Below are 26,612 nucleotides of genomic sequence, written 5' to 3'. Positions count from 1 at the left end.
CTTTACTGATATTCTGTTTCTTCATGTGGACTTGAGTTACTGTCTTGTAACTCATTTCATCCTGAAGGACTCCCTTAAGTATTTCTTATAGGTCTGGCCTGGAAGTGGTAATTCTCTCTCTCTTTGTCTCTCTGTGAACTCATGACTCTGAGCTGAGATCAAGAGTCAGATGCTTAACAGATTGAGCCAGCCAGGTGCCCCTCTTTCTCTCTTGTTAACCTGGGAATGCCTTAATTTTGCCTTCATTTTTGAAAGATAGTTTTGCTGGATATAGGATTGTTGGCTGACAGTCTTTTTCTTTGACCAGTTTGACTTTTCATTCTACTGGCTTCTGGCCTTCCTGGTTTCTTATGAGAAATCAGCTCTTTATTCCATTGAGGACCCCTTGTATGTGATGAATTGCTTTTCTCTGGCTGCTTTCAAGATTCTCTCTTTATCTTATAACATGTCAAGGTATGGATTTTCTTTCCTTTTCTCTTTCCTTATTCCTTTCCTTTTCCTTTCATGTTCCCTTTCCTTTTTTCCTTTTCCTTTCCTTTTCCCTTTCCTTTCCTTCTTTCTAAGGAGGCTGCATGCCCAGAGTAGAGCCCGATGTGGGGCTTGAACATACGACCCTGAGATCAAGACCAGAGCTGATACCAAGAATTGGAAGCTTAACTGACTGAGCCACCCCGGAGCCTCAAGGTATGAATTTCTAGGTTTATCCTATTTGGATTTTGTTGAGATTCTTGGATATGTGGATTGATGTTTTTATCAAATCTGGAAAGTGGTCATTATTTCTTCAAATGTTCTTTCTGGCTCTTTCTCTCTCCTCTCCTTTTGGGACACTCACTATGTGGATGTTTATATGTTTGATGGTATCCCTTAGTTTTCTAAACTGTTCATTTGTCTTCATTCTTTTTATCTTTCTACTTCTCAGATTGGATAATCTTAATTGATGTATTTCCAAGTTTGGTGATTCTTGCCTACTCAAATCTTCAACTGTTGCATTCCTCTATTGAATTTTCATTTAAGGTATTATACTTTTCAACTTCAGAGTTACTACTTCGTTTTTAAAAATGTAATCTCTATCCTTATTAGTATTCTCTCTTCAGTGAGACACTGTTCACATACTTTCCTTTGGTTCTCTAAACATATTTAAAATGACTGATTAAAAGGCTTTGCCTAGTATATCCCACTTAACTCCCTCAGGGACCATTTCTGGTGACCGCTTTTTCCCCTTTTTGTTTCTTTGCATGTCTCATAACTTTTCTTTGAAAACTTGAACATTTTAAAAACTATAATGTGGCAGCTCTGGCGATCAGTTCTCCCTTTGTAGGATTTGTTGTTTTTAATTGTTTAGTGACTTTTCTGAAATAATTCTGTAAAGCCCGTGTCACATATGACTACTGAAGTGGCCTGCTCAGTTGGCTTCGTGGTTAGCAAGTAATGGGCCAGAGATTTTGGTAAGTCTCAAGGTTTTTACTCAGGGGCACTGTGTATGCGTTGGGCATGCCATCATTGCTCAGCAGGGCAGTTTAAAACTCTGCCTTAGCCTTCACTTCCTGCTTTCACAGAGCCTCAAGGTAAGCCAGAGGTGAGCTTCCAGCCTTCTCCAGTATTTCTTGAGCATGTGCACAGCGCTGCACATGACATGTCCTTCTGGGTTTCCAGGGACATCTTGGAGGTCATCTCATTCTCCACTTTCTCCTTTTAAGCCTTTTGGTTAGCCTGTTATTTACACTGTTATCTACCACCTCAGGCAAGCTGCGAGGTTGCCTGTTTTCCATACATGCCCTTGGGGGGAAAGGCTGTTGTCCTGGGTGAGCTCCAGCTCAGGTCAAGTAGAGGCAGACTTGTAAATGGGGTCTTCCAGGAATCCAGTACATGGGGAAAATAATGCCTGTTTTCTAGGAATGGGGCTTTGAAAGTACTCCAGCTCCATTTTGCCTCCTCCTGTGGCTGGGAGGCTGCAGTTTTCACTGTGACTGGGCATGTTGGTTTCCAAGGCCTCCACGGAGTTGGTGGGGAAGGGATGGAACAGAGCAAGTTAAAAGGCCGCAAAGCTTGCTCCTCTTACTGAGAGTTGGACATTTTTCTTCCATAAACACTCTTTGGGGGAGGCTGGGTGGCTTAGTCAATTAAGTGTCTGCCTTCGGCTTGGGTCATCATCTCAGGGCCCTGGGATTGAGCCCTTTGTTGGGCTCCCTGCTCAGCAGAGAGTCTGCTTCTGCCTCTCCCTCTGACCCTCCTCCCTGCTTCTGCTTTAAAAAAAAAAAAAAAAAACACTCTTTGGATTGCTAAAAGCCTTCGGTTGATTTTTATTTTATTTTATTTTATTTTTTTAAGATTTCATTCATTTATCGGACAGAGATCACAAGCAGGCAGAGAGGCAGGCAGAGAGAGAGAGAGGAGGAAGCAGGCTCCCTGCCGAGCAGAGAGCCAGATGCGGGGCTCGATCCCAGGACCCTGGGATCACGACCTGAGCCGAAGACAGAGGCTTTAACCCACTGAGCCACCCAGGTGCCCCAATTTTTAAAAAAATTTTTTTAAGATTTTCTTTCCTTTTTTTTTTTTTTTTTTAAGATTTTATTTATTTATTTGATGGAGATCACAAGTAGGCAGAGAGGCAGGCAGAGAGAGAGGGGGAAGCAGGCTCCCTGCTGAGCAGAGAGCCCAATGTGGGCCTCGATCCCAGGACCCCGAGATCATGACCTGAAGGTCAAAGGCAGAGGCTTAACCCACTGAGCCACCCAGGTGCCCAAGATTTTATTTCTTTATTGTCAGAGAGAGAGAGAGAGAGCACAAGCAGGAGGAGTTGCAGGGAGAGGGAGAAGCAGACTCCCCGCTGAGCAGAGAGTCTGATGAGGGAAACCATCCCAGGACCCTAGGATCATGACCTGAGCCGAAGGCAGACGTTTAACCCACTGAGACACCCAGGCTCCCCCTTTGGTTGATTTCTAGAATTCTGTGAAAAAGTTGGTTCTGACAATTTTGGTCCAGTTGTTATGATTTTATGGAGGAGAGGATTTTTGGACATTCTTACTCTTAATTTTGCTGACATCTTTCTGGGGGCAGAAACTTGAGAACCAGAGTTCTTGGTGGGTGGGTATTACTTTTTGGGAAGTTATTATTATGAAGAAACAAGGTAATAAGATATTGGAGGTAGATGATTGGAATCTGTGTCCTTTCCCCTTCTCCCACAGTGCCAGTGCTCTTCTGAGCTTCTTTCCTAATTGTTCAGTTTGGTGTTTTTTGGTATTCTAGTTCTGGCCACCCTAGGCCGCACTATACCTACAATCCATGTGTGATCCCCACGGATGGGATCTTGGACAAATGTTCAGGTGGTGGGGGGAAGTCAACTTCCTTCTCAAGGTTGTATAAGCACTTTCCCACTTTGTTGTCCTCTCTGTTAACAGGCCCTCAATTGGTTTCATAGGGCTGCCATAACAAGTTACTATAAATTTGATGGCTTAAAGCAGAAATGTCTTCTTTCACAGTGCTGAAGGCCAGAGTCTTAAATCAAGGTGTAGGTAGGATCTGTTCCTTCTGGAGACTCTGAGGCAGAAACTGTCTCCTGCCTCTCTCCTAGCTTCTGGTGGCTCCTGGAAGTCCCTGGCCAGCAGTCTCTGCCTCTGTGCCTCCAGCATGGCCTTCTTCTAACGATTCCAGTCCTTGGATTTAGGGTCTGCTCTGCTCTCCTCATTGTAACCACTTATCTCTGCAAAGACCCTGTTTCTGGATAGGGGTGCGTTCTGAGATTCTGGTCGAATTTTGGTAGACACTGCTTAACCCAGTGCAGCTGTATGTCTGTTTATATGGCTATCTGCATTACTGTAGGTCCTAACAGTTTTTCCCCATTAACTTGGTGTTGACTGCTGGGAACAGTTAAGTGTCACTTACCAAGGAGGGTGTCTGACTCAGCACTCCTTCCCGGTCATGGGTATAACAGGTGTAAGTGTCCTCCATCCTCGCTGATGTCATTTATCTGAGCCAATCTTACGGTGATTCTTTTTTATTAGGATTCAGTGAGGAATCCTTTCAGAACATCCTGTGAGATCTTATCTGCTGGGCTTCCTTTGCAGATGGGGACAGTGTAAAAGGCAGAAGGGACATCTGCCCTCCTAGAGCTCATGAATGAAGAGAGTGGGAACCACGTCCCAGGGCCACAGCGGCAGTAGATGGTGGTGACGGGGTTCAGACCCAGCTGCTCGGGTCCAGGGCCCTTGCTTTTCATCACTGTACTCTATGCACTCTGTGGAGTCTGTGCTTTTCACGCCACCCCTGGCTCCGTGAGAGTGGCTGGCTAGCCTCAAGGGTAGGGTAGCTAGGCCAGAAGATCCCGGGACATCCCTTTTCAGGGTCACACTCTGTGGAGGCAGTATGTAAGTTAATCAGCCCACAGGGGATGTCACGAGGCGCCCCCAAGATTTACCTGTGCATCCCAGCGAGCGCCTTCCATGAAGAGGCCATGGATATAGGCCCCTTCCCGAGGGGGGCTCCTGAAGTCCTCCCTGTTCTTCTTTGTCACGTCACACTGCAGGGTCATCTGGTCCAGTGGCCACTCGTTCTTGCGGGCTGTGGACTGCATGATGGCAGTCAGGAAGGACTGGGGGTTGAAGAAGCCAGTCAGCCACACCGTGGACGGCATTGCCAGGTCTCCTACCCAGGCCTCCAGCTCTTTGATTCGGTTAAGGAGGTCCAAGAACCAGGCTCCCAGGCCTGCTGTGGAAGGGTAGGCTCGCCTGGCCCAGGGCTCCGGCACTGTGTCCAGGTACAGGGCATTCTGTAAGGTCTCCATATCCCCGGTCATGGTAAGCTCCCCCTGTAGACAAAGAGCAAGAGGGCAGAGAGTGAGGGGTAGCAAGTCCCTGGAAACAACCCACCTTAGGGACCACTGGCTTATGGCGCACAGCCAGCCAGACAGGAGATGGGACACAGGGAATGTCGCTGTCTAATACTTGATTTGCAGACTTTAAAACTCTCCCTGCTCCCTGATGTCAGAGTCTACACCCATCTACCGGCAGTAGTTAATGTCCACTGCAGACCTCAGACCCCCTATTTATTCCCTGCTCCTTCCATCTACCAAGCTCAGGTTTCCTCCAGCCTTTGCAGCAGCCCTGCAGGCTTCTTTGTGCAGCTCCAAAACACCCAAGGCCCAAGCCTGGAAGGTCTGTGTTGCCCCAAGTCAAGGGTTTCTTCTGGAAGCAACGTATTAGATTCACAGCCCACTTGGAAGGGGCCCTCTTCCAACAACGACGTGAAATTCGTAAAGAAAGGTTCCACTGAAAACAATTGTTACATTCGATTTCGTAACTTTGGTTATGACAAGGGTCTCTAGCAATTTCCTGAAGAATACCCATTTCTAGCACAGCAGTTTCTGTGCAGGGGTTTGAGGACACAACGCGGCTCGTGTTAGGGAGTGAATGTGTCCTTCCCTGCCCACCCAGATTTCTATGTTGAAATCCTAATCCCTCAGTGTGATCATGGCATTAGGAGGTGATGGGGTCGTGAGGTGGGACCCTCATGCATGGGATTGGCACTCTTGTTATAAAAGAGCCCCTCGAGAGCTCCCTTCCCCTTTCTGTCTTGTGAGGACAGGGTAGGAAGGTGACCGACTGTGAACCAGGAGGTGGGCCCTCCCCAGACGCCAGATCTGCCGCTACCTCTGGGACCGTGAGAAGTACATTTCCATTGCTGATAAGCCACCCAGCTGGTGTTCAGTTAGAGCAGCCCGTGTGCACTGAGGCCGCTTGGCTTGCCCCAAGTGCAGACTGCTGAAATGTCAGGTCTCTGTGGGGCCTGGAGTTACCCTGCCTGTGGGATGGGACACTGGAGCATGCAGTTCTAGGCCCAACTCTTTCCTAACTCTTGAAAGTGCTTTAAAAAAAAAACAAAAAACAAAAAACAAAAAACTTAAGCACACCTTCCTTAAAGAGGAACTTATTTCAGGCCCCAAGTGACAGCTAGAAACTAGCCTCTGACCCCTGATTTATAGGAAATAGGTGACTAACTTCGTCATGAACCTCATAAAGCGTAGCTAGTGTGTATATAGAAAATACCGTGGAATCGAGTGGCTGGGCTACTTTCAGATCTAAATACATTAATATTTTAAAGAAAAGGCAAACATCCCCATCAGAGCAGTGCCAGGTCAGCCAGACCAAAAGAGTACAGCCTGAGTTACAGACGTTTCACAACTAGCTGTGCTACCCAGCAACCCCACTAATTCATTATTATGTGGAGTTTATAAAACCTAGCTATTAATAAGGTTTCCCTAAAAATAGTTGATTTAATAAAATAACATTAAATATCAAAATTAAATTTAGTGCAAAGGAAAAAAAATGAATGAGTTCAAACCCTCTTTTTTATGAGATCCTATCCATATAACTTTTTCTTACCCCATTACACTATCTAGGACCTTCTTTACAATGATGAATGAGTCAGAAGGGCGGACATCCTAGCTTATTTCCAAACTCAGAGGGAAAAAATTGTCTTTCACCATTAATTGTGGTTTTTCTTAGATGTCCTTCATTTACTTGAGTAAAGGCCCTTATTTTTCTGATATTTAAAATCCAGAGTTGATGTTAAATTTTATAAAATCCTTTTTTTTTTCCATCTATGAAAATGATCACATGGTTTTCTTATGCAGTGCATTCATACAGTGAACTCCACTGACTGATTTTTGAATGTTAAAGCCAACCTTGCAGTTCTGGGATGAACCCCATGTGACCATGATGAACTATCCTTTTCTTGTATGCTTTCATTTACCAACATCTTGCTAAGGATTTTTGTATTTGGATTTATGAGGAATATTTGTCCCTCATTTTCTTTTCTCATAGTATCTTTAGTTTTGGTATCAGGTCAGTTCTGGCCTCATAAAATTTATTGGGAAGCATTTCCATTGCTTTCTATTTAAATTAAGCTATTTGAGGGGCACCAGGATGGCTCAGTTGGTTAAGCGTCCGACTCTTGGTTTCAGCTCAGGTTGTGATCTCAGGGTCCTGGGATCAAGCCCCACATCAGGCTCTGTACACCGTGGCAAGTCTGCTTGGGATTCTTTCCCTGCCTCTGCCCACCCCCCATCATGCTAAGATAAATAAATAAATCTTTAGAAAAAAATTAAGCTATTTGAGATAATTGTAGACACACTTGCAGTTTTAAGAAATAATACAGATAGGTCTTGTGTACCCTTTGCCCAGGTGTCCACAGTGCTAACATTTTGCAAAACTGTAATACAGTATCACAAACAGAATGCTGACATGGATACAGTGAAAATACAAACATTTCTGTCACCATAGTGTCCCTCACATTGCTCCCTTCTAGGCACACTGACTTTCCTCCTGGCCTCACCCTTTCCATAACCCCTAGTAATGACTGATCAGTTCTCCACTTCTATAAATGTGTCTTTTTTTTTTTTTTTTAAAGATTTTATTTATTTATTTGACAGAAATCACAAGTAGGCAGAGAGGCAGGCAGAGAGAGAGGAGGAAGCAGGCTCCCTGCTGAGCAGAGAGCCCGATGCGGGGCTCGATCCCAGGACCCTGGGATCATGACCTGAGCCGAAGGCAGAGGCTTTAACCCACTGAGCCACCCAGGCGCCCCTATAAATGTGTCTTTTCAGCAGTATTATATAAATGGAATAATTTATCAAAACTTTCACCTTCTGGGCTTGGCTTTTCACTAAGCATAATTATCTGGATATCCACCCAGGCTTTTCACTGTACCAAACTGTTGATTCCTTTTCATTGCTAAGTAGTATTCCACGGTATGTGTGGTAGGCAGAGTAAAGACCCTTCCAAATATGTTCACGTCCCAATCCCTATAACCCGTGAAGATGTGACCTCATGTGGCAGAGGGGATTTTGCAGATGTGATTAAGATAGGAGTTTAAAGTGGGGGTGGGAGCTTATCCTGGATTATTGGGGTTGGGAGCAGGCAGGAGAGTCAGAATCAGAAGTAGATTGGAAGATGCTATGCTGCTGGCTTTAAAGATGGAGAAAGAAGCCACCGGTCAAGGATGGGAGAAGCTGGGAAAGGCAAGTGAGCCTTTCCTAACCTCTTCCCTCGAACCTGCAGGATAAATACAGCTCTGCCCAAATCTTGATTTTAGCTAAGTGGCACCCATTTCAGATTTCTGACCTCCAAAACTGTAAGATAAATTCTTGAAAGCCAGTAAGTCTGGGGTAACTTATTACAGCAGCAAGAGGAAACTAATACAGGATAGATGGCCATAGTTTGTTTCCCCATTTTACCCACTGAAGGACATCTGGGTTCTTTCCAGGTTTTGTTATTACAAATGAAGCTGCTCTAAACATTTATGTGTAGATTTTCCTGTGAAATTAAATTTCCATTTCTCTGGGATAAATACCCAGAAGTGTAAGTCTTAGGTTGTGTGGTATTTACATATTTAGTTTTTAAAGCACTGCCCAGCTGTTTCCCAGAGTGGCCGTTTTACATTCTCACGGGCAATGTGTGAGTTCTTCCTTTTATTCACATCCTTGCCAGCATTTATAGTTGTCATTCTTTTTTTTTTTTTTTTAAGATTTTATTTGTTTGACACAGAGAGCACAAGCAGGGGAACAGCAGGCAGAGGGAGAAGCAGGCTCCCTGCTGGGCAGAGCCTGACATGGGACTCGATTCCAGGACCCTGGGATCACGACCTGACCCAAAAACGCTTAACCGACTGAAACACCCAGGCATCCCGTGTTATCATTCTTATTTTTTAAAAAAATTTTAATTCCAGTATAGTTAACATGCAGTGTTATATTAGTGGCAGGTGTACAATATAGTGACTCAAGAATTCTGTATATTACTCAATGCTCATCATGAGAAGTGTATTCTTAATCCCCTTCATCTGTTTCACCCATCCCTCCACTCACCTCCCCTCTGGTGTTCTCTCTAGAGAGAACACTAGTCAAGAGTCTGTTTTTTGGTTTGTCTCTTTTTTTTTCTTTGCTTATCTGTTTTGTTTCTTAAATTCCCCATAGGAGTGAAATCATATGTTATTCGTCTTTCTCTGACTTGTTTTGCTTAGTATTATACTCTCTAGATCTCTTCATGTTGTTGTTGCACTTGGCACGATTTCATCCTTTCTTATGGCCGAGAAGTATTTCAGTGTGTGTATGTGTGTGTGTGTGTGTATACCTCATGTTCCTTATCCACTCATGTATGGATGGACACTTGGGCTGCTTTCATGTCTTGGCTATTGTAAATAATGCTACAGTAAACATCGGGGTGCATATATCTTTTCGAATTAGTGTTTTTAATAGTCTTTGGGTAAATACCCAGTAGTGGAATTACTGGATCATATAGTTGTTCTATTCTTAACATTTTGAGGAATCTCCATACTGTTTTCCACAGCGGCTGCAGCCGTTTACATTCCCACCAAACAGGGCAGGAGGGTTCCTTTTTCTCCACATCGTCTCCAACACCTGTCGTTTGGGTTGATTTTAGCCATTCTGACAGGTGTGGGGCAATTTCTCCTTGTGGTTTTAATTGCACTTCTCTAATGATGAGAGATGTTGGCTTACTTCTTTTTTTGGTGTTGAGCTGTATCAGTTCTTTTTTTTTTTTTTTTTTTTTAAAGATTTTATTTATTTATTTGACACAGAGTGGCAGGCAGAGAAAGAGGGGGGGAAGCAGACTCCCTGCCAAGCAAAGAGCCCTATGCGGGGCTCGATCCCAGGACCCCAGGGATGATGACCTGAGCCAAAGACAGAGGCTTAACCCACTGAGCCACCCAGGTGCCCCCAGCACTGTTTTTTTGAGACACTGTCTCTCCCCCATTGACTTGGTTTTGCACCTTTGTCAAAAATCATTTGGGATATTTCCACTTTCTTTATTCTGTTTTGTGTGTCTGTCCCTCTACCAATACCACACAGTCTTACAGTAACTATACAATAACTATATAATTTCTATATAATATCTAACTATATAACAGTCTTACAATAACTATATAATTTCTGAAATTAGGGAAACTGCTTCCTCCTACTTTATTCTTTTTCAAAATTGTCTTTACTATTTTAGTTCCTTTGCTTTTCCACATAAATTTAAAGAATGATCTTCCCTGTATCTACAAAAGGTTCTTGCTGGGATTTTGATAGGAATTGCATCAAACCTGTATACCAATTTGAGTAAAATTGACATCATACGATGTAATCTTCTAATCCATGAATATGGTATGTCCCTCCATTTATTTCTGTATTCTTTATTTTCTCTTATCACTGTTCTGTAGATTTCAGCACACAAGTCCTATACATGTTTTGTTAGATTTGCATGTAGGTATTTCTTTTTTTTTTTTTTTTTTAATCTAGAAAAATGTTTCTGTGGCTGATGTCAAAGAAATTTCCTCTCTTCTCTTCTAGGATTTTTATGGTTTCACATCTCACATTTAGGTCTTTGATCCTTTTTGAGTTAATTTTTGTATGTTATTAGAAAGTGGTCCGTTTTCATTTTTTGGTAAATGTGCAGTTTTCTCAGCACTATTTATTGAAGGGACCATCTTTTCTCCCATTGTATATTATTGCCTCCTTAGTCATATATTAATTGACCATATAATTAAGGGTTTATTTTGGGCTCTCTGTTTTGTTCCATTGATCTATGTATCTTTTTTTGTTCTAATAACATATTATTTTCATTACTATAGTTTTGTAGTGTACCTTGAAATCTGGGGTGGTAATACCTCCAGTTTTCTTTTTTCTCAGGATTACTTTGATTATTTGGGGTCTTATGTGATTCCATATAAATTTTAGGACAATTTGTTCTAGTTCTGTGAAGAATGCTATTGGTAATTTGATAGGCATTGCATTGAATCTGTAGATTGCTTTGGATTGTGTGGACATTTTCAACAATATGGTTCTCCTAGTCCATGAGCATGGAATATCTTTCCATTTGTTTGTGTCATCTTCAGTTTCTTTCATCAGTGCCCAGTGCTTTTTAAGAGTACAGGTCTTTCACCTCCTTGGCTAAGTTTATTCCTAGGTATTTCTTTTCTTTTTGGTGCAATTGTAAATAGAACTTAATCCTAGCCAAAAGACCAAGAAGCAATTCTAATAGTTTTCTTTTTTTTTTTTTTTTTTTTAAGATTTTATTTATTTATTTGACAGACAGAGATCACAAGTAGACGGAGAGTCAGGCAGAGAGAGAGAGAGAGAGAGAGAGGGAAGCAGGCTTCTTGCTGAGCAGAGAGCCCGATGCGGGACTCGATCCCAGGACCCTGAGATCATGACCTGAGCTGAAGGCAGCGGCTTAACCCACTGAGCCACCCAGGTGCCCCTCGAATAGTTTTCTTAATTTATCTTTCTGCTCCTTCATTATTAGTGTATAGAAACAGTATGAATTTCTGGGTATTTTGTATCCTGCAACCTTACAGAATTCATTTTTTACTTTTAATAGTTTTTTTGGTGGAGTCTTTAGGGTTTCCTGTGTATGGTATCATGTTAACTGCAAATAGTGACAGTTTAGTTTCTTCCTTACCAATCTGGCTGCCTCTTATTTCTTTTTCTTGTCACATTGCTGTGTTTAGGCCTTACAGAATTATGTTGAATAACAGTAGTGAGAGTGATCCTTCTGTCTTATTCCTGATCTTAGAGGAAAAGCTTTCCAGTTTTTCAGTATATAACTAGTTGCTTCTCTCTTGATACTTTTAAGATGCTCCCTTTATTTTTAATCTTTGACATTGTTATATGTCTTGGTGTAGACCATTCTTGAATTCATCTTATTGGGGACTTTTTGTGGTTCCTGGACCTGGATATCTGTTTTCTTGTCCAGGTTAGGGGAGTTTTCAGGTATTATTTCTTCAAATAAATTTCCGGCCACTTCTCTCTCATCTCCCTTCTGGCAGACGAATCTGCTCCCCGTCCGTCAGTACTATCTCTCCCCATCATATGTAGACTCTCTATCCTTTGTTGTGCAGAAGCTGTTCAGTCAGTCCTCACTTCCTTTTCAGGAGGAATTGTTCTATAAATAGGTGTAGATGCAGTGTGACTGTGGAGGAGCTGAATTCAGGGTCTACTTACATCACAATCTCAGACGCCCCCCACCCTCCGTCTTTTAGGGTTGGATTTTTAGGTGACAAATTCCTTTATGATTTTCCTTCATCTGAAAATGTCTTGGTTTCCACTTCATTCCTCAAATATTTTCTCTGGATATAGGATCATAGTCTGTGTGATACCTCACAGGAGGGAGATAGCAAAGGAAGTCTGCATATGGATTTCTCCTACTCCTTCTGTGACTTCTTCCTCCATGATCCAGCTGTGTGTGCATTCTTACTGGCCCATTATAACAGTCATATGTGTACTGTATGCTGAGATCCAGTCTTCAACTGTGAGAGTGATCTGGGGACAGAATCCCCGACACAACAGCATATTGTTACATCTTGTTTATTTATTTGTTCTGACAGTTCTAATCAGTACTTTGGACGCTTGGAACATTTATATTTAAGGTAATTATCAATAGGACAGGTTTTACATCTACCATATTTTACTTACTTTAGTGGTTGCCCTAGGACGGGGTTGGCAAGTTTTCTGTAAAGTGTCACATAGTAAATACTGTCGGCTTCATAAGCCACATGGTATCTGTTGCAGCTACTCACCTCGTCAGTTGTTACACAAAAGCAGCCATACACAATGTGTGAATTAATGGTTGTGACCATATTCCAGTAAATGCTTCCTTACAGAAACAGGCTGTGGGCTGGATTTGGCCTGTAGGCCAGTAGTTTGCTGACCCCTCCTCTAGGATTTACAGCATATGTCTTTAAGTTGTCACAATCAACCTTCAAATAATACACCACATGACGTACAGCATAACAGCTGTGTTCTCCCCTTTCATTTTTTATGCTGTTGTTGATACACATTTTGGTTCTACATATTATAAAGCTGATAGTAATTATTATTTTTTTAAAAAATCAATTATTTTTTATGATTTTAAGTGATAAAAAATATCTTTAATACAGCTCACATATTTAACATCTATGGAGTTGTTAATTTCTTTGTATAGATCCAGATTTCTTTACGGTATCATTTTCCTTCCATCTGAAGAATTTCTTCGAACATTCTTACATTTTAGGCCTGCTGGATATGAATTCCCTCAGTTGTCTGAGAACATGCTTACAGGCATACCTCAGAGATATTGTGGATTCAGTTCTAGACCACTGCAAGAAACTGCATATTGCAATTAAGTGAGCCAAATGCATATTCTGGTTTCCCAGTGCATGTGAAAGTTATGTTTACACTGTACTGTAATCTGTTCAGTGTACAGTAGCATTATGTCTAAAAAAACAATGTATATACCTTAATTTAAAAATAATTTATTGCTAAAAACTGTCAACCATCATATGACCTTTCAGTGAGTCCTCATCTTTTTGCTGGTGGAGGGTCTTGCCTCAGTGTTGATGGCTGCCGACCACTTAGGGTGGTGGGTGCTGAAGGCTGAGGTGACAGTGGCAATTTCTTAAAATAAGACAACAGTGAAATCTGCCACATCAATTGACTCCTCCTCTCACGAACGATTTCTCTGTAGCATGCGATGCTGTTTGATAGCATTTGACCCACATAGAGCTTCTTTCAAAATCAGAGTCCATCCTCTCAAACCCTGCTGCTGCTTTACCAGCTAAGTTCATGGAATATTCTCAATCCTTTGTTGTCATCTCAGCAGTCTTCACAGCATCTTCACCAGGAGTAGTTTCCATCTCAAGAAACCACATTGTTTGCTCATCAATAAGCAGCAACTCCTCATCCACTGAGGTTTTATCAGGAGATTGTAGCACTTCGGTTACATGCTCAGGCTCCACTGCTGCTTCTAGTTCTCTTGCTGTTGCCACCACATCTGCAGTGACTGCCTCCACTGAAGTCTTGACCCTCATAGTCATCCAGGAGGGTTGGAATCAAGTTCTTCCAGAGTCCTCCTGCTCATGTTGATATTTTGACCTCTTCCCATGAATCACAAATGTTAATGGCATCTAGAATGGTGAATCTTTCCCAAAGGTTACCTATTGACTTTGTCCACATTCATCAGAGGAATTACTATCTATGGCAGCGAGAGCCTTACGAAACGTATTTCTTAAATAGTAAGACTTGAAAGTTGAAATGACTCTTTGCTCCATGGGGTGTAGAATGGATGTGTTAGCAGGGGTGAAAACAACATAAAATTTCACTGTACATCTCCATCAGAGCTCTTGGGTGACCAGGTGCATGGTTAACAAGCAGTAATATTTCGGAAGGCATTTTTCTGATCAGCAGGCTTAAAATATTCTGTAAACCATGTCGTAAACAGATGGGCTGTCGTCCAGGCTTTCTTTTTGCATGGATAGAGCACGGGCAGAGTAGATCTAGTATCATTCTGAAGGACCCTGGGATTCTCAGAATAGTAAATGAGCATTGGCTTTAAGTCACCAGCTGCATGAGCCCCTAACAAGAGAGCCAGCCCATCCTTTGAAGCTGTGAAACCAGGCATTGACTTCTCCTCTCCAGCTGTGAAAGTTCTAGATGGCGTCTTCTTCCAGTAGAAGGCTGTTTCATCCACACTGAAGATGTGTTGCTGAGTGTAGCCACCTTCATTTGTCATGTTAGCTCCATCTTTGGGAGAACTTACTGCAGCTTCTACATCAGCACTTGCTGCTTGACTTTGCACTTCTATGTTGTGGAGATGGCTTCTTTCCTTAAACCTCCTGAACCAGCCTCTGCTAGCTTTAGACTTTTCTTCTGCAGCTTCCTCACGTCTCACAGCCTTCATGGAATTGAAGAGCATTAGGGCCTTGCTCTGGATTAGGCTTTTGCTTAAAGGAATGCTTGGGCTTGTTTGACCTTCTGTCTAGACCACTAAAACTTTCTCCGTGTCAGCAAGAAGGCTGTTTCTCTTTCTTACCATTTGTGTGTTCAGTGGAGAAGCAGTGTACTTTCCTTTAAGAACTTTTCCTCTGCATTCATAGTGTAGGTAATCCATTTGGTGCAAGGGGCCTAGCTTTTGGCCTGTCTTGGTTTTCAACATGCCTTCTTCACTAAGCTTAGTCATTTCCAGCTTTTGATTTCAAGTGAGAGACATAGGACTCTTCCTTTCACTTGAATACTTAGGAGCCATTGTAGGGTTAAAGTTAGCCTAATTTCAATATTGTTATGTCTCAGGGAAGAGGGAGGCCAGTGGAGAGAGTGAGAGACAGAGGGAGGCTGGTCAATGGAGCAGTCAGAACACATAAATATTTACCAAGTTTGCTGTTTTAAATGGGCCAATTTGGGGGACCTGGGTGGGGCACCTGGGTGGCTCAGTCAGTTAAGGGTCTGCCTTAACTCAGGTCACTATCCCAGGGTCCTAGGATTGAGCCCACATCGGGATTCCTGGTCAATGGGGAGTCTGCTTCTCCCTTTGTCTCTCCACCTGGCTTGTGTGCTCTTTCTTGCTCATTTCCTCTCTCAAATAAATAATAAATATTAAAAAGAAAAAAGTAAATGGGCATGGTTTTTGCACTCCAAAGCAATTACAATAATGATATCAAAGATCACTGATCATAGGTAACCATAACAAATATAATAATGAAAAAGTTTGAAATATTGTGAGAATTACCAAAATGTGACACAGAGAAACAAAGTGAGCAAATGCTGTTGGAAAAAAATGAGACGTATAAACTTGCTTGATTGCAGGGTTTGCTACAATCCTATTTGGGGAAAAAAAAAATCTGTGAATCTCAGTAGAGTAAAATGCTACAAAATGAGGTATGCCTGTATTTAGTTTTCTTTTTTGAAAGGGTTTTTTTTTTTTTTTTCGTCAAAGAGTTCTGGGCTTATTTATTTATTTTTTAGATTTATTTATTTGAGAGTGAGTGGGAGAATGAGAGCAGGGTGGGGAGAGGGAGAGAGAATTTCTGTCAGACCCCTCACTGAGCAAGAAGCCTGCCACAGTGCTCGATCCCATGACCCTGAGCTCATGACCTAAGCTGATATCAAGAGTCAGACCCCAACTGACTGAGCCACCCCTCACCTCTACTGTTTTCTTTTTGGTGCTTTTCCTTTAGTGCCTTCTCTCTCCACTGTCTCCAGCTTGCATAGCTCCCTATCAAAAGTCTGCTGCCATTACTCTCTCTGCTCCTTTGGATACACTCCACCCCACCTCCCGCCCTGCCCCACATCCTGCCTGCTTTGCCCTCGGGTTTCACCAACTTCATCATGAGGTACCTTCACATAGTTTTCATTAGGTTGACTCTACATGGGATGTGTTGAGCTTCTTGTGCTTGTGGGTTTATAGTTGCTGACAAATTTGCAAAGCCATGGCCCTTATTTCCTCAGGTATTTTTTTCTGACCCTCCCCATCACCTCCATCCTCCTGGGACTCTGAGGACATGTGTTAGATCACTAGATATTATCCCACAGGTCCCTGATGTGCTGTTCACTTTTTTCCAGTATTTTTGTTTTTCCCCTCACTTTGGATAGTGTCTTTGGCTATGTTCTCATCAGCTGTAAGTCTTCTGAAGGTCTCATTTTTCATTCAGCTATTATATTTTCCACCTTTGTATGTTCTGCATATACGTTCCATTTGTACTTCATCATATTCCTATTTTCTTCAGTCTTCAACATACACAGCAAACTCAGGATCTTGTCCTAACCTCCTTGCGTGTGAATTCCATCATCCCTGCCATTTCTGGTGCTTTTCTGACCCACTTTTCTTCTGGATATGGGCTATATATTCCCGCTTCTTTACATGCCTGTAGTTTGTTTTGTGTGTGTCAGACACTATACATCTTATATTCCTGAGTGCTGGATTTCATTATATTCCTTTAAATAGTGCCAGAAACATTTACTATTTTTTTTTAAATTTTTAAAAATTAATTAATTTATTTGCCTGCAGTTAATTTACTTGAACTCAGTGGATCTGTTGGTGGCTTGCATTTCAGCTTTGCTGTAGGAGGAGTACAGACCAGCTTTCAGTCTTAGTCTGGGTCCAGTTCAGTCCTTTTACTAAGTTGATACCCTTCTGAGAATCCTCCCTGGAACTTCCTTTGTTGTTGCTGTTTTGTTTTTTGTTTTGTTTTGTTTTGTTTCTAATTTCTCTGTACTCTAGCTAGTGGGAACACAAACTATTCCCAGCTCTGTGTGAGCTCTAAAAATTGTTCTCTCTGCTCCTATCTCATGGTTCCTTCCCAGTCTTGGCTAGTTTTTTTCCTCACTTATGTGTAGAGCAGTAGCCAGTCAGAGTTTCGGGGGCTCCCTCTGCAGATGTTGGAGGCTTTTTGTCTGGGCAGCTCCCTGTCGTAGGCACTCTGCCCTACACACCCGCTACCTTGGCCTTCATGAGCTCTGGTCTGTGTGTGCTCAGTTCGGTAGAACTATGGGGCTCTTTCCTGAACTGTAGCCCAGAAACTGCCTCCCCATAGTAAGCTTGTACAGTGAGGGGATCGCCTTCCTTCTTCCCTTTCAAGCCTCACAGTCATGTCATTGCGTGCTTGTCCACATTGCTGGATTGTACACCATCAGGAGTGAGCCCCAGTGTAATCTGTAGGCTGTGGGTGATGGTGATAATTTAGTGTAAGCTCCTCTTTTGTAACAAACGGGACCACTCTGTTGGGAGATGTGGATAGTGGGGCAGGCTGTGTGTGGAGATAGGGAGTATGTGGGAAACCTCTCTATGTCCCTCTTGATTTTGCTGTGAACCTAAAAACTGCTCTAAAATAATTAAATCTTAAAAAAATGTGCCATACTTAATTTTTAACACCATTTGGAAATCTGAAGTCATTTTGATAGAGAAACATCAAATGTGTAACTTGGCTTTCTTAAAAATTTCTCACATCTGCTTACAATATGGTGTTACTTCATTCTGACCATGATTTTGCATTTGCTAATTGAATGTGGAAGTGACAGAGACTTTGAGAATGTACTGTCGCTGAGGTTTTGCCAGTTTGAGAGTGAAGAACAATTCTGTAAAAGAGGAAACCATTCATCTTGTAGTTGGTTTCTGAGGTCAGTATTCCCATGACCTTGAGCTGAAGGAGGAATGACTCACTTTCATTGTAGGGGCTGAGAAGAAATGACCCCACACAAATTCACTAAGTTTAAGTTGTGTCCATTTCTTAGGAGAAGAAAAGAGTATAGACTCTAGGACAGTGTTTCCCACAAGCTGTTCAGCAAACATCAGTTTCCTGTGGTGTTGCCAGATTGGCTGGGGTGGGCAGTCAGGAAATTTCTTTGGCCAAGCTCTGGGCAAGTGGGTCCTTCTTAAAGACTCCAGCTATACTAACATACAGAAATGTGTTCGCATTTGTGTGAGCCCGATTTTCTCAAAGTCCTCCTGCCTGGATCCTCTGTGCCGCTGATTAATATCTGTACCTGCTTGCTTGCAGGTCAAGAGTCAACTGAAAGAAAACTGACCAAGTAAATGCTGAATCCCTGTCTTAGGAACATGCTGCATTTCAGGGTCCTGTGACTTGCTTGCCGCATGTCAGCATGGCAGGTGAATCTGGGAGAATGAAGGCAGGGGGTGGTATGCGGAGAGGGGTCCCTTATTGTAGATACGAAGGCTAGCAGGCTGTGACCTTAACCACTTTATTCATCCCTATAAAGACATGCTTTCATAGGGGCACCTGGGTGGCTCAATGGGTTAAAATGATCCCAGAGTCCTGGAATCGAGTCCTGCATTGGGCTCTCTGCTCAGCAGGGAGCCTGATTCCCTTCCTCTCTCTTCTGCCTACTTGTGATCTCTGTCTGTCAAAAAAATAAATAAAATCTTAAAAAAAAAAAAAGACATGCTTTCATAATCAAGTAAAAACCTTATTTTTCCTATAGGTCTTCATTCTTTGGAGTCAGTGAGCCAAGCTGTTGTTATTTTTTTTTTAATAATAAAGCTCAGATGCTTAGGCTACAGTCCAAACGTAGGACTCAAACCTCCAGAGGGCCAGGAGTGTCCATTCGGAAAGGGCACCCCTGATGGGTCTGAAGCAGCTGGTGCCCTGGGCTCACAAGGGGGTCAGCAACACCCACATTGTCCTCTGCGAGTGGCCACAGGGTGCACCCTGTCCTGATGGTCAGCTCCTATCTACTTTTTCTTCCTTATGAACATGGTCTTTGCAACCAGCTTTTCTGGAGCAGGGGAGGAGAGGAGGAGGGAAGTGGGAACGATATGGGCAGTGCCACCCGGCTGGGTCTTTTGACGGAATGCTGGAGGACCCGAAGGCACACGGGCCAGGGCGGCTGCCTGCTGAGGGGTGACTGTAAGTCATCAAAGGGTCAAAGCAAGGCCCTATCAGACCTGCACTATCAAGTCAGCGCCCAGTGGCTCAAGAGTACAGAGCTGGACTAGTTCTCCAAGTCAGCGAGCTGGAGTTCAAGTGTGAGTGTCCCTCGTGTACTCAGAAACCGATCTGGTGATTTAGCCACGAGGAGCTTAGGAAACAAAAAGTCTGACGTCCTAAAGCCTCTGAATAATCAAACACGATTCTTGGAGTACCTGGGGGGCTCAGTCAGCTGAGTGTCTGACTTTGACTCAGGTCACGATCTCGTGGTCCTGGGATTGAGCAGCAGGGAATCCTGCTTGTCCCTCTCTCTCCACCTTTTCCTATATGACCTTTATTTTGTTGACGTAGGTTCCTGTAACCCTACTTTGTGGAGGTTTTTTTTTTTTTTTTTAAATCATGAATGGATGTTGTACTTGATCAGATGCTTTTTCTGCATCAATTGAAACGATCAGGTGGTTTTTATCCTCTTATTTATGTGATGTGTCGTACTGATTGATTTGTGAATATTAAACCACTCCGTCTCAGAAATAAATCACACTTCATTGTGGTGAGTGATTGCTTTAATGCATAGTTGGATTCAGTTTTCTAGTATTTTGTTGAGAATTTTTGCATCTCTGTTCATCAGAGATACTGGCCTGTAGTTCTGTTTTTATGTAGTGTCTTTAATCTGGTTTTGGTGTCAGGGTGACGCCAGACAAATGGAGCGAATTTGGAGGTTTTCCTTACTCTTTTATTTTTCGGAAGAGTTTGAGATGAATAGGTATTAACTCTTCTTTAAGGTTTGGTAGAATTCACCCAGGAAGCCACCTGGTCTTTTGTGTTTTGGGGAGTTTTTTGATTAGTGGTTTAATTTCATTGCTGGCAGTTGGTGTGTTCAAATTTTCTATTTCTTCCTGATTCAGTTTTGGGGGGTTATATGCTTCTAGGAATTTATCTATCATTTCTCGGTTGTCCACTTTGTTGGCATATAATCTTATCATCATCTCTAACAATCTTTTGTATTACTGAAGTGTTGGTTTATATTTCTTGTCTTTGATTTCTGATTTTGTTTGTGTCCATTCCCCACCATGAGAGAGAGTGTGCATAAGTGGGCTGGGGAGGAGGAGAGGGAGAGAGAATCTCAGCAGGGAGTCTGATATGGGGCTAGATCCCATGACCCTGAGATCATGACCTGAGCTGAAACCAAGAGTTGGGTGCTCGGGATGCCTGGCTGGCTCAGTCGGTAGGTGTCTGCCTGTGGCTTGGGTCATGATCCCGGGGTCCTGGGATTGAGTCCCAGGTCGGGTTCCTTGCTCAGCTGGGAGTCTGCTTCTCCCTCTGCCTCTCCACATGGCTCCTGTTCCTTCTCTCTCTCTCTCTCTCTCTGACAAATAAAAAAATCTTAAAAAAAAAAAAAGTTGGGGGCTCAACCAACTGAGCCACCCAGGCACCACCCCCCCTGCTTTTTTTTACATGAGTCTGCTAAAGGTTTATCAATTTTGTTGATTTAAAAAAAAAAATCTCCCTGGGGCGCCTGGGTTGCTCAGTGGGTTAAAGCCTCTGCCTTCGGCTCAGGTCATGATCTCAGGGTCCTGGGATCGAGCCCTGCGTCGGGCTCTCTGCTCCGCAGGGAGCCTGCTTCCTCCCCTCTCTCTCCCTGCCTCTCTGCCTACTTGTGATTTCTCTCTCTCTGTCAAATAAAATCTTAAAAAAAAAAACAAAACTCCTGGTTTCATTGATCTGTTCTTTCTTTGTTTTTCACTTTGTTTTTAGTTTTTATTTCATTTATTTCTCCTCAAATCCTTATTACTTCCTTCTTTCCACTGGTTTATTCCTCTTTTTCTAGCCCCGTTAGGTGTAAGGTTAGGTTGTTTGAGATATTTCTTGTTTCTTGAGGTAGGCCTGTATGGCTATAAACTTCCCATTTTGAATTGTTTCTTCTGCATTCCAAAACTTTTGGATTGTTTGTGCTTTCATTTTCATTTGCCTCCATGTAATTTTTTTTAAAGATTTTACTTATTTATTGGAGAGCATGTGCAAATGCACAAACAGTGGGGAGGGGTAGAGGGAGAAGCAGACTCCCTGCTGAGCTGGGAGCCGGATGCGAGGCTTGCTCCCAGGACCCTGTGATCATGACCTGAACTGAGGGCAGACGCTTAACCAACTGAGCCACCCAGGGGCCTCTGTCTCCATGTATTTTTTAACTTCCTCTTTGATTTCTTGGTTGAGCAATTCATTGTTTAGTAGTCTCTCACTTAACCTCCATGTGTTCTTTCCAGATTTTTTCTTGTGGTTGCTTTCTGGTTTTGTAGTGTTGTGGTCAGAAAAGATGCATGGTATGACTTCTATCTTTTTGAATTTGTTGAGATTTGTTTTGTGGCCTAATACGTAATCTATCCTGGAGAACGTTCCATGTGCACTCGAAAAGAATGTGTATTCTGTTGTTTTAGGATGGAATATTCTGAATATTTGTTAAATTCATCTGCTCCAATGTGTCATTCAGAGCCACTGTTTCCTTGTCAACTTTCTGTTTGGATGATCTCTCTGTTGATGGAAGTGGGGAGTTAAAGGCCCCTACTATTATTTTATTACTACTGATTATTATTGACCATTTTAAGTATTTGGGTGCCCCCATGTTGAGTGCATATTTACAGTTGTTGGGGGGCCTGAGTGGCTCAGTTAAGCATTGGCCTTCAGCTCAGGTCATGATCTCAGGGTCCTGGGATCGAACCTGCGTCAGGCTCCCTGCTCAGTGGGGATCCCACTTCTCCCTCTCCCTCTTGCCCTGCTGTGTGCTCGCTCACTCCCTCGCTAATAAATAAAATCTTTAAAAAATGTTTATAATTGTTGTATCTTCCTGTTGGATCGTCCCCTTTATGATTATTGTCCTTCTTTGTCCCTTGTTAGTCTGTTTCAGAGTCTGATTTATCTAACGTCAGTATTGCTACCCCACCTTTCTTTTCACATCCATTTTCCGGATAAATGCGTCTCCATCCCTTCATTTTCATTCTGCATGTGTCTTTAGGTCTGAAATGAGTCTCTTGTAGGCAGCAAGCAGATGGGTCTAATTTCCTTATTCATTCTGTAGCTCTGTGTCTTTTGTTGGGAGGATTTCGTCCATTTACAACTGAAGAATTATTCATAGGTATGTATGTACTTACTGCCATTTTGTTAATGTTTCATGGTTGTATTTATATTTCTTCTCTGTCCCTTTCTTCCTTTGCTCTCTCACTTTAAGCTGGCTTGCTTTAGTTATCTGGATTCCTCTCTATTTTTTGCATATCTGTTACGGGGTTTTGACTCGAAGTTTACATCTTCTGCATATAGCAGTCCATAGGAAATTAATGGTTGCTTAAGTATGAAATCTGGAAGCACTAAATTTTTGCTCCTTCTTCCTCCATATTTTAGGTATGTGGTGTCATGCTTTATATCCTTTTATCTTGTGAATCCCTTGAATGATTTTTATAGGTATAGTTAATTTTACTGCCTTTTTGCTTCCTCCTTTTCTTATTCCTGCTTATGGTCCTTCCTTTCTACTCAGTCCCCTGGAACATTTTTTGTAAGGCTGGTTTAGTGGTGACAAATTCCTTTTCGTCTGGAAAACTGTCTCCTTCTATTCTGAATGACAGCCTTGCTGAGGAGAGCGATCTTGGCTGTGGATTTTTTCAACACTTTGAATATATCGTGCCACTGCCTTCTGGCCTGCAGAGTTCCTGCTGGAAGATCCGCTCACAGCCTGATGGGGTTTCCCTTGTTTATCACTGTGCTAGCTTTGAGGCACCACTTTGGATGAGCTCTGGCCTGGAGAGTATTGGGGGGGGGGGCGTGATCTGCAATGTGTGTGGGTGTGCAGCATTGGCGAGGTTTATGCATTGGTTCTCTGTAGGAGGGGACCTGCTGCTGCCCTGGGGACGGGCCGGCTAGGTTGGAGGGGTAGATCTGCAAAGTGTGTGGGTTGTGGGAGACGTGGTCTTAGAAAGGACTGCACTGGTCTTCTGGAGGAGGGAACCCACGCCATCAGGCTGGAGGCAGTGGGGTGTAGCGCAAGGACGTCAGGTAGTGAATGTCCCCACGCTGGTTCCCATAGGCAGCAGAGTGGTTTTGCTGGAGGGCGGTAGAAGGGAAATGGCACCTGGCAGCCCCTTTGTTCCTGCAGGACTCTCCCTAGCATCTCTGCCTCTCCAGACTTGCTCTGAGATCGTAACTCACTCTCCCCCCACCCCCCGTGCCCGAGGCATATTTCAACCTGCTGCTTCTATAGTATATCTGTACAGCTCCTTGTTTGCTGTGCCCCCTCCTTAAGGTGGGGACTCCATTTCCTCTTGGCCTCTGGCTCTCCCAGAGCTGAGCCTGGTGATTTGTAAAATTCCAGGGTTTAAGTCACACTAGTTATAGGAACTCATGTAATTTGGCCTCTCTGGTTTCCAAAGCCAGGTGTGAGGGCTCCTTGGTGTGATGGTCTGTTTCTCCCCCTTCCCTGTGTCCGTGGCTGCTCCCCACTGTGTCTTCACCCTTCCCACGCTCTTTGCTGTGGCCTCTTTACCTTTAGTTGTGGAGTCTGTTCTGCCAGTTTTGGGGTCATTTTCTGGGTTACACTGATGTGTTGCCTAGCTGTATCTGTGAGGGAGGTGAGCTTGGGGTCCTCCTACTCCACCGTCTTCCCAATCTCTTTCCTAAGTATGGTGTTTAACTTATGCTTACAGAACATCTCAATTTGGACTAGTCACATTTTAAGTGCTAACCTATCATTGGCCGCTCCTGTAGACGGCGAAGGTCTAGGAATTTAGCTTGTAGAATTTTTCTACTTAGGCAGAGGACTTTCTGGGTCCACTGGAATCAGAATATGGCCCTTTGGAAGTTATACCTAGTTGATTTAAAGAAAGAAATTGGCCTTTAGGAGTTTTGTACATCAGGCTTTTGTGCATTTGGTTATTGGGAGTCAGTACCTTTGACAAGTCAGCTCGGACTGCTTGCAGAACCTGTTTTCACTGTGTAAGGCTCAGAGCTAGATGTCTTACTGTGGTGAGTTTCCAAGGCAGTTCCTCTCTGTGGGAACATGGTTGTGGCAAACTGACCTCTTTTCAGTGCCTACCCTATCTTCCTACACCACTTTTGTGGCTCAAAGCCTCTACAGTCCTTGGGCTTAGCCTACTATGCCTCCCAGTTCAGCTGATACTTTTTGGCTGGCAGCCTTATGGTTTCCCATCCAGCCAATTATGAATGGTTACAAATACAAGTTTATCATAAATGCTAGGAGTACTGACTTCATGATTTAATTAATTTAATTAATCTCCTAATTTGGGTGCCCCATCTGATGTGCTAGGCAGCGTGAGTGGCCCTCTGTCCTCCTGTGTGCCAGCTGACCCACTCCCAGAACTTGAAACTGACTGTTCAACTCTTAATCTCACAGAACAAACTGAGGGTTGCCGGTGGGGAGGGAGAGGGTGGTTGGGCTACGGACACTGGGGACTGTATGTGCTATGGTGAGTGCTGTGAAGTGTGTAAACCTGGCGATTCACAGACCTGTACCCCTGGGGCTAATAATACATTATATGTTAATTAAAAAGAAATGACTGTTCAGGAGACTCTCAGTCCAAATGTCCCCTCTGCCCCCTGCCAGGTGGGCTGGTCAGCGGAGCCAGCCTTACGTCCCACAGTGGCTGGCTGGGAAGCCAGGGACGCTCGCTGCTGCCACATCAGACACCGCGCTGTGGGGCCCTCCCGTGGACCCCTCGACTTAAGAACTCTCCCTTCCCTGAACTCTGCTGCCCTTCCCCTCGCCCGCCCCTTTCCCCATCTCTCTCCTCCACGTGCTCATCTTAACACTGTGCTCCACATATGAGCCGTCACCAGAATCACCTCACCACTGCTTCAGAGTACAGGCTTCCGGGCCCTGGGCGCAGTGGGGAAGCTGGGACATGTGCTGTGAGAAATCCCCCAGGGGGTCCGACAACCAGGCCGCGAGACTGGGTTTAGGTGACGGCATTTAAAAATATCTCTTCTCTAGCTCCCAGAGGGACTGGGAGAAAAAGGTCACCCGAGGTATCCTGACGGCCTGTCCCCACATTTACTCACCTGCGTGGAACCTCTGCTCTGGTCAGAGCAGGGACTCGTAGAGCAGGGTGAGGGCTCCTCTGTCGACTCCTCTGGAAGATTCTTCTCCTCGGCCCCACCCATTATAGTACCCCTTTCTCTGCTGGCCCCTCCCCTGATGCCACAGCCTTCTTTCTTCCTTTCTCTTCCCGCATCTCTCTTTGTGCCTTCTGTTATGCTCTGCCTGCCTGTTCATTCTTCTGAGGCCGTCCTTCTGCAGAGGAAGGCCCCCCTCTTGGTCTCCGGCACCCTCCAGCAGGGAGTGCTTAGACCTGCCCGGGGAGCTCATCGGTCAGCTTTGCCTGAACTAGACTGAGAGCAAAGAGAAACCTCTTTGCCCATCCCCTTCCTCTCTGCCCAGGCATAGTCTGTGATTCCTGACACCTGACCATGGCCGCAGCTCTTGGAAGAAAAAATGAGCAAACTGGAAGGCGGATGGGTAAACAGACTGTGCCCAATTGCACGGACCCTATAAGCTGGGATTGCCCCAGACCTCCCCGAGTCACTACTAGTAGACACCCGCGTGCTGCAGTAATGGGGCTGCATCACGTGACCGCCAGGTCCTCCTTCACCTTCGAGATCATCCTATGGAATGTTGCCTTTCGTTTGATTACAAGCTGGTATGTAATTTGGAAACATCACCAAATACTGTCTTCAACATCCCTTTCTGCCTGTCCTTTCTCCTTACTTCCAGCTCCACCTATACTGGGGAGGAGGAGGAAATTACCAGATTTTATTTAAAAAAACAAAAAAAAGGCCCTCTAATTCAGAATTTGCAGCCTTGTTTCAGAGTTTCTAGGGAACAACTTGTGACAAAACACACAGTTGTTCCTCGTGCGCACAGGGACCTGTGGCGGTGTACATCTGAGCTACAAAACTGGGTTCTCACCTCCCCTCTGTCTGGGCCCAGTTCTGTTCATGAACGTGCCCGTGTATGCTGACGACAGCCCCTTCCTCAGCTCCTGAGAGGCAGCAGGACCCCCATGTAGCCGGCATGGAGGGGCACGGTCACCACAGCCAGGCCCCTGACATGGTTCCCTCCTGGCACATCGAGGAAACTTGTGTGAGGCAGTGGGGACAGAAACAGAGTCATGCAGAGTTTGTGCAGGGTCTTGGGTCTTTCCTACAACCTCAATGTTGTAAAAGACCGTTCTTGCCCCTGGTGGCTCGATAATAATTATCAGCTGATACTTCAGAGGTACTTAGTACCCGCCAGGGACTGTTCTAAACACTCGATGTAAATGAATTTATTTCCTCCTTCCCAAAGCCTTAATGAAGTAGGACCATCGTCCCTGTGTTACAGGTGGAGAGGCGGAGGCCCAGCGAGATCCGGGCCACTTTAAGGCCAC

General features: G+C 44.0%; 1 protein-coding gene and 1 long non-coding RNA gene across 2 annotated transcripts in view; one reads left to right on the top strand and one right to left on the bottom strand.

Annotated features, from left to right (window-relative positions):
• The window catches only part of DNAH9 (dynein axonemal heavy chain 9), a 313,067-nt gene that overhangs the window by 2,169 nt on the left and 284,286 nt on the right, over positions 1-26,612 (bottom strand). The window contains exon 68 of the mRNA XM_032840101.1: positions 4,415-4,804. Within this exon, the coding sequence (XP_032695992.1) occupies positions 4,415-4,804 (390 nt within the window). The remainder of the gene's footprint in view (positions 1-4,414; positions 4,805-26,612) is intronic.
• On the top strand, positions 651-26,612 carry LOC116856612. Its single transcript, XR_004380597.1, has 3 exons — positions 651-684; positions 18,301-18,410; positions 26,567-26,612. It is a non-coding gene; the product is annotated as an uncharacterized LOC116856612 (long non-coding RNA).

This window comes from Lontra canadensis, unplaced genomic scaffold (assembly GCF_010015895.1).
Source record: "Lontra canadensis isolate GAN:19392208 unplaced genomic scaffold, GSC_riverotter_1.0 scaffold110, whole genome shotgun sequence".
NCBI classification, from domain to species: Eukaryota; Metazoa; Chordata; class Mammalia; order Carnivora; family Mustelidae; genus Lontra; species Lontra canadensis.
This window is presented reverse-complemented; position numbering and strand designations above follow the sequence as displayed.